This window comes from Sinocyclocheilus anshuiensis, unplaced genomic scaffold (assembly GCF_001515605.1).
Source record: "Sinocyclocheilus anshuiensis isolate Anshui unplaced genomic scaffold, SAMN03320099.WGS_v1.1 scaffold476, whole genome shotgun sequence".
In the NCBI taxonomy this organism is placed as follows: domain Eukaryota; kingdom Metazoa; phylum Chordata; class Actinopteri; order Cypriniformes; family Cyprinidae; genus Sinocyclocheilus; species Sinocyclocheilus anshuiensis.
In genome coordinates, this window is record NW_015554139.1 from 5579 (window position 1) to 13910 (window position 8332).

The 8332-nt window shown below is 38.9% G+C and overlaps 1 protein-coding gene and 1 pseudogene across 1 annotated transcript; one reads left to right on the plus strand and one right to left on the minus strand.

The window, feature by feature from the left end:
* Window positions 1-1290: 1290 nt before the first annotated feature.
* On the minus strand, window positions 1291-2144 carry LOC107670501 (hemoglobin subunit alpha-like). Its single transcript, XM_016463128.1, has 3 exons — window positions 2046-2144; window positions 1724-1931; window positions 1291-1635 (listed from the first exon to the last, which is right to left on the minus strand). Exons 1-3 carry the CDS (start codon window positions 2138-2140, stop codon window positions 1507-1509), a joined length of 432 nt encoding a protein of 143 aa, XP_016318614.1. The 5' UTR covers window positions 2141-2144; the 3' UTR covers window positions 1291-1506.
* Window positions 2145-3150: 1006 nt separating this feature from the next.
* LOC107670502 (hemoglobin cathodic subunit beta-like) lies at window positions 3151-3949 on the plus strand (annotated as a pseudogene).
* The last annotated feature ends 4383 nt before the right edge of the window (window positions 3950-8332 follow it).

Here is an 8332-nt window from a genome sequence, read left to right on the forward strand (position 1 = left end):
AACGTAGCATTAAGAAGGTTTCGGGAAACGCAGCCCAGATGTCATGAAGCATCGCAGACGCGGAATCGGTTGCTGTCCACTATGACACACTACACGAGCTGAAACGATAGAATCTTGCGTCCCGACGCCCATTGTCATTTACGAATCCCCACGACACCCTACGTCAAACAAATCGTGGCAAAATCGGGCTAAAATCGTGTAGTCTGAACCGGGCAAGGTATACATTCGACGTTACCAGGTGCTGTCCATGGCGGTGGTGCTGAATTGGTTGATATGGATACCTCGAGAATCGATTATTCATTCTATGCAAGGGCTGTTTCAGTGCGTTATGTGAGAAAGCGGTGTTCTTTATAAAAGAAGTGTTGACTCTAAATAAATAAAGACCCGGAATTCTTTCCTGTTAGAACGCAAAGAACTTGCGTGAAACTTTTACTTTCGCTTTGCAACATAAATCACATCAGGGAAGAAAACCAAGAAAGAAAAATATATTAGCACAACTATTCGCTGTATCGCTGCTATAGTTTGACCAAACTCCCCACCACAATCATTCCCTTTATATAGACTCCTAATGGTTTGCCAGCTGATGTACTTTGTATAATATAATAAAAACCATCAGTCTAATGACAGTTTTAGTCTTACAGAAGGTATACTTTAAGTACGTTTCGGGAAGCACATATTAGGTATAACTTTAGAATGACGTAGCGTTAAGAAGGTTTCGGGAAACGCAGCCCTTGTCATGAAGCATATACTGTCCTCTATTATGTACAAAAAGAGATTATTTTATTACGCTAATTTGAGAGAAAAAATAATTTGTAAATAGGAAGTTGATATTCAAATGATTTGAGAACTCTTACCTCATGTTTCACGATGGTCCAGCCTGAATGTACGAAACAAACTGCTATAATATCCACAACATTGACATTAAGAGCGCGCAATTTAATTGTCAATCAGATGCGCGTAAAAGTTGTCTTAATTCGTTACTAGGAGTATTGGTCGGTATAAATGGTTGAGATTTCAGTCACCATAAAGTGATGTTTATTAACAACGGACGAAAATAATGGACAAAATATATTTAGCCTATGAATTCATCAAAATGAAGAAATATGTAAAAAAAAAAAAAAAGTTAATTTACGTAATTTTGTAACATGTTATGTACAAATAAGCAAACGATTGTAAACAACCTATAATTTTGAAGCGTTACCGATTAAAATAAAAATAGCCTTCAAAAATATTTTATGCAATTTTTTTTTGCATCGAGAAGATAATTCAAAATTATTAAATCTCCTCTCTCGTTTTTATTTTTGCGTTGTATTTGAAGTACAATTTTACCTTCACTCAAGTATGTTTTTGGCCAGACACTTGTAGGCTACTTTTAACCGAGTAAAATATTTACACAGCTTTTTTATTTTTATTTTTATTTTTTTTATTAATTACATCTGATATTTTAGCTTTATTATTTGAAGTGCCTCTGTTTGCAGATAAACGAGAAGCCCCGGAATGGTGAGCTTATCTGTATTTATCAGCGAGGGCTGCAGACAGAGCCGCAAGGAACTTGTCCACGGCCACGTGCACTTCTGCGGTGAAGTCAGCTGGGAAATTAACTGCTAGAGTCACGAGGATGTTATGGGACAGAAACAGTTAATACACTATGAATTAATAATTCACATGTAGGCCTAAGTGAAAGGATTGAAACACTGCAACAGCACATTAGCAAGTATCTTACCTTGAAGTTTCCAGGGTCTACGCGGAGTTTTGTGGCATGGAGATCGCTCAAGGAGCTCAGTCCACCAATAAGATCATCCAATTTGCCCACAGCCTCAGTGATGGCTCCCATCACAGTTTTGCCGTGTTTCTTCACATGGGGGGAGCTGAGAGAATGATCAGGCCAATGAGCAAAATATGTTTTAGTCTGAGGGTAGACAGCAAGCATTCTGTGGAAAGGAGAAGAATCCGTTTATTGCACATAGTTTTGGCAAAACTGTTCGACATTGATGTGTGGGTGTTTTTGAAGTCAAATAAGTCAAATTTAAATGTAGAGCTCTTACCTTCCCAGAGCTTCTTGGCCTATGGCATCGGTCTTATTAGAGATTTTACCCCAGAAGGCCTTGACCAAGGCTTTATCCTTAGCTGTCAAACTCATTTTCTGACCCTTTCCACCTTGTTATCACAAGAGCAGAGTTTTAGGTGTAGGATCAGGGGTCTTTTTATAACGCGAAGTGCTGCCACACCCAACATCTCACCAGCTCCACCTCTCAGACTTAAGCCAACAATTAAGCTTCGGGCGATTTTAGTCAGTTCATTTCATCATTCATTATTTGATCAAAAATATTGAATGGTATATATTTATTTATTTATTTATTATTCATTTATTTTTTATATTTGTTTATTTTATTTATTTTTAAATGGAGGAAAAATGCCATTTGTCTGTTTTCTATCATCACTGAACAAAGTGATGTAATATACTAAATCATTTTCCAGAAATACAGTATCGAACAAAACAACTGAAGGACTGCGACAAGTAGGAAAATGTAGGCTAACTGTTTGTTTGTTTGTGTGTGTGTGTGTGTGTGTGTGAAATAATACTGTCCTTGCGGGTTTTTTTTTTTAATTAACAGTAAGATACCATTCAGTCTACTGTCTTTGCATGTAGGCTAAAATATGCTTTGGGGTCATTTGGGGACACCAAATGGAACCTAAAGGTGGAGCAACTCAAAAAGGACATCACATCCACGGTTATCAAAGTTTATCAAATTAAGAACATTATGAAATGGGAGGAGCGGGTCTGAATGTCTAGATAAAGCAAAAAGAGCTGGCACTCGTTCAAATTAAAAACTTCAATTATCTATTAGATGCGTTCGTTTTGGTTAATTTAACGTTAGATAAAACACGAGCTTTTCATCTACAGGGTTGCCACCGATTAAGTTGTCCAGTTTTTTTCGGGGTAAGCATATATTCGTGATTTTGATGATTGAATCCATACTTATTTTGTGATGTTTGAAATATATTCCTGACAAATCTAACTTTGCAGATTCTAATCAAAATGTAGCATTAGCTCGGATCGGGTCCAAATATGAACAACCACACAGCCAATCAGTCTCAACGCCTGATGTGGGGCGGAGAGTGCAGTATAAATAAAAACTCCGCGAGCATCTATCTATGTTCAGCATTCACACTTGTTAAAAAAGTAAAGAGATAATCACAATGGTGGAGTGGTCAGATTCTGAGCGCAGTACTATTGCGAGTGTCTGTGGCTAAATCAACGTCGATAAAATCGGACCCCAGGCTCAAGGTAATTTGATTGTGTGTAAAAGGAGATATACATACCAGGTTGATCATTCAGTGATGTATTTTAAATAGACTTTGGATTTATGTATTTTCATTGTTTCATATGGCAGGGTGCTGATTGTTTATCCCTGGACTCAGAGGTATTTCGGTGCCTTTGGAAACCTATCCAGTGCAGCTGCAATCCTGGGCAATCCCAAGGTGTCAGAGCATGGCAGAACAGTGCTAAATGCGTTGGACAAAGCCGTGAAGAACTTGGATAACATCAAAGGCACTTACTCTGAACTCAGCCAGCTGCACTGCGACAAACTCAACGTCGATCCAGATAACTTCAGGGTACATGCTACTTCTTGATTTTCTAAGTTTGAGCTTGTCAATAACGATATCACAACAACTCCGTTATACAGTTATGACTTGCCTAACAAATGCAAATTTTCTTGACTCACACAGCTGTTGGCCGATTGTCTCACCATCGTCGTTGCGAGCGCATTTGGATCCGCGCTCAGCCCTGCTGTTCAGGCCACCTGGCAGAAATTTCTGTCCGTAGTTGTGGCGGCTCTCTCCAGCCGTTACCTCTGAAGTCCTGCTCGAGATCTCTGCCTCAATTCAATCATGATTCATGCATTAAAGATTTCAAAAGGTATATAAATAAAGCATTCAATCAAGGGTGGATTTTGAGTCTTTTCATTTGTCAAGTGAATGAGCTAGACTACTTTAGCATATAGCAAAAATGATATTAGGCATTTCTCATTGGCTAATGAGCATCACCATTTGTGTTGCCATCATGTTCAGCATTAGCAGTGGTTATGGAGTGATATTTTATTACACTCAAAATTAGCCTATTAAAACACTCAAAAGATCTTATTTGATCTCAATTTCTTAAGCAGACTTAGGGGAACCTATAGTCTCTGACAAGATGGTTCTGACATGCTACAGAATGATGGTATGCCTCTGCAGGTCCCGCTCCAACTCTTTGATGCAAGGAGGGCCTTGCCGATATGTGCAGACATTATTAGCCTACATTAGGATGGTTCTGGATCTCAGAGTTCTTGTACCTCAGGCAATTGTATAGTGTGAGATATTTGGCAACTACAACTTATATGTCCCTCTCCTTTAATTTAGATTTGTTAGTTGTAATAATTCTGGCTCAGTGAGTCCCTCTTTTTTTGTTTTCTGTACATATTGTGAGTTTTCCTGTCTTTTTGCATTGAAGAACTGATTTACATTGAGAAGAGAGGAACAGCAAGCTGTACCACCAAGTCTTTGTCAATGTTTTTCAACTGTGTGAAGATAACATTAAAATCAGCAGGACTGTGGTGAAGTAAATACTACAGAAAACAAACGTAATTTCTACACAAAAAAGTTAGTTCAGGAAAAAAAAAAAAAGTAAATTCTTTATTAGTACACAATTCAAACCTGTAGAAATTAAAGCATAAATATCAACGTTATAAAATTAAGTAAAACCTACTCAACTTTTCTGATACTGGTGTTCCCATCATGCACTGGGGCATGAATAATTAATAAGGTTGATTTTTTGCTGTTTTCCAGCTGTATTTACACTGTTGTATCATTGCATTTTAGGTTTAGTAACTTGTGATTTTGTTACATCTGGAGTTCATTTTCAACTCAAAATGACATTCATGCTCAAAAATGAACCACAGAATGTTACTGTTATTGTGTATTGTGTACCAAGTAGACTCTGTTTTCAGTTGTGTGCTGCTTACTAATTATGTAGATATGGTGTCTATGATATCTATTGTGCTATTTACTATTGTATAATTTGATTCTTAACTGTCCATCTAAAACTAAAATGTGACGTTTTAGCTAAAGTTCAGGTAAATGTTTATTTGTCCATGATCTGATTAGTAAAATTAAAATGTATGACTCTGCAAATCCATTAAAATAATTTACAACAACTGCAAACTACAAATTAATTGTGATTTTTATCATAACATTTTGTTTATGATGCATAAAAGTCAGTTTTAACAATGAAAAGTAATATACAGACAGTGATGTATGTGCAACAACAATAATGTGCATAGTTCTTCTGATCTACTTATTATAATTTATTAATCATAATATGGTTAGTTTCTATTAATATCGAAGGTTATATAATTCTGTTTGACACATTTTGTATCCCTGCTCCACGTCTCTATCTAATATTCTATGTATACTCTATCTATAATCTCTATCGAATATTGCATCTACAGGTCCTTTGATTGCAAGTTTCTTCAACTATAGTTGTGGCCCTGTGGGATTATTTTATAATAATAATATTTATTTATTTATTAACAATTATATAACTGGGTAGTGTCACGCGGGTGGTTGTATGGAAGATGAAGATGAAGGCAAACAGGTAATATTTAATAAGTCCACACAATAATCCACAAGAACTGAGTAGCATACAACACACCCAAGAACTGATGACACCGGACAACTAGACTGAAACAGAACCAAACTTAAATACACATGATAATAAGACACACATACCTGAACATAATGACTAAATCAAATGGACAACCATGACAACTTATTATGGAAAGATGGTGCAAACTGAAATTAAAGTCCATGTGATGTGTGACAATACGCCCCCTCCCGGAAGGCGTGTCCTCGTGCTGTGATGATGAGGAGGATGAGGGAGAGGGGAAGGGATGGTGCAAACAGGCAACTGGGAGGAGGATGACAAACAAAATCCAGGGAGGTGGAGGGGGAGGAGATGACCAAGTTAGGAGCCTTGAGCAGTAGGGGGCGAATGGAAACCGACGGTATGTTCCAAACGGGATATATCGCCCTCCGAAGGGCACTTCAGAGTGAAAACAATCATGGCCGCCATATTGAAGGGTCGTTCCAAACCGAAGTGCTCAAAACTGGCCACTTCAAAGGGCCTTTCGGAATGAAGGATTTCGAAGGGTACAACTGATGGACACTTTGGGCTCCCATGATCCTTTGCGCAGATTCTTTGCATGATGACGGCGCCTCCGTGTGTGCATGTGATGATGACGCAGAAGGGCACTTCAAGGAACAGTTGTTTGGTCCCCTACACCCTTCAACCCTTCAAAGCTCTCACTCCGGAGGGTAAACCCTTTGAAGGGATTAGGGCATAGGGATGAGCCCTTCCGAATGGAATGCAGGGCCAGGCTACAGCCATGAATGCGTCCATGGCGGCGTCACTGGAGGGAGGAGCCAAGGCATGATGGGAACACACGCCGCCATGGGGACGACCGGAGGCGATGACGGAGATGGAGGTGGAGCCGACTGTGCAGACAGAGAGCTGAGGAGGTGGAGTGACGCCAAGGATCCAGGCAGTTGTGACGGAGCCGTAGCGATGATCGGTCAAGATATAAGTGGGGATGTGGAGGCCAGAGGGCGAGCTGGTGCAACCATTGAAGGAGGCGGAGCCTGAGGGAGGGTGGAGCAGGCCGTAGCCAAAGGGGTGGAGGGCCAAAGAGCAGCAGACGGCCTGCAAGTCCGCAGCGAAGGCATGGTGATTTCCGACCCAGGTGGACTCGACTAACCGAGGGAGCCTGGCGAGGCTGAATGGCCGATGGTCCACACCGGAATCGAGGGTGGGAGGAGTGCAGGCGCAGGTGTCTGGATGCTGGGACGAGGTAGAGTGGAGCCATCCGAGGCCTAAAGCAGAGCCACAGGCTCCTCAGGTCTAGGAGACGAAGACTCCCAGCAGGCCTGAGATGGAACCTCTGGGACTAATGGGGGACGGAGTTGACTGGACAGCAGAAGTGGCTGAGACCTGAGGAGACGGAAGAAATGCACAAAATCCAAACAAAAATAAAAAGCTCCTTGCTCAAGGCACAGGAGGTGTACGGCAGGGAGGTCCATGATGTCAGAAAAAACAAAAACAAAAACGTGAACACACTCAAAATCAAAAAAAAAAAAATCGCTGCTATACTTTCACTTTAGGGTTCGGTCTTCTTTCACACTCTGCTGTAAACAAATGCACGAAGATGAAGATGAAGGTTTCGAATGTCTTTAATCCAACACACAGGCAATCCAAACACAGGGTAACATTGATGAGACCAGGCAAAGGAAACACAAACAGAACTGAACTAACATATACGTGATAACTATAGACACACCTGAACATAATCAAATGAATAACCATGACAACCAATAGGGCAGGAAGGATGAAAACACAGTCCAAACTAACAGAAACCTTGACAGGTAGTAACTGATTACATGTAATCTGGATTACGTGTCCAGATTCCAAAAATTAAGTACTTGTAATAAGATTAACTTACATTTTAAAATACTTGTAATCAGACTACAGTTACTTTTTTATTGATTTACATATTATTCACACAATAGCAATAAATTATTCATAATTTATTGATTCTCCCTCATTCTTCTTTTCCATCTTTTAAGTTTTCCTTTCTAAAATAGCCTAACGCTTATATACATTCAGAAAGTCTTTGGTTTTGTAGACATTCACACAAATACCAGTCATTAGTTTATTGAGAGAGGCCACAGCATTTGACCACTGGGTTTACAAAAATCATTTCCGTATTAAGAAGTGTTTTCTGAACATTTCAACATTGCATCAAATACTGATAAACACTAATTAATTTGTATTTGAATTATCACTCAGTGGTTATTTAACCATGTATTACTGTGTGTTTGGAAGGCTTTTGTCTTTCAAACACATAAACATGCACAAATTCAAGTAATTTCTTATTTACATGTAATGCAAGGATTCCCCAACTTTTTCTTTCACCTAATATATTTACTTAAAGTACCCCTGAGATTTTAAAATAAATATTTTAATTATTAAGTATCACATTTGCATGTTCACGGTTCTCTGACGTTGGTTAATGTTCACATGACATGCAGGTAAACAAATAAAATATAAATTTTTTTAGTAAGTGTTTTATTTTAATTGTTATTTTAAAATAGTTTAATTTAATTGTACATTTTTATGATGCAATTAATTATTAACTTTTCATTAAACTCATGAACCCCCTGCGGTTCCCTCATGAACCCCAGGTTGGGAAACCTTGATGTAATGTAATGTTTAATGCACTTCATGTTGTTAATA

Bases quoted from the DNA above. Each gene is read 5' to 3' on its own strand.
- LOC107670501 (XM_016463128.1), bottom strand. From the start codon at position 2,140: ATGAGTTTGACAGCTAAGGATAAAGCCTTGGTCAAGGCCTTCTGGGGT. The intron at 1,932-2,045 runs GTAAGAGCTCTA...TCCTTTCCACAG, and splicing joins GGCCAAGAAGCTCTGGGAAG to AATGCTTGCTGTCTACCCTC. The intron at 1,636-1,723 runs GTAAGATACTTG...GTGTATTAACTG, and splicing joins TAGACCCTGGAAACTTCAAG to TTTCTGTCCCATAACATCCT.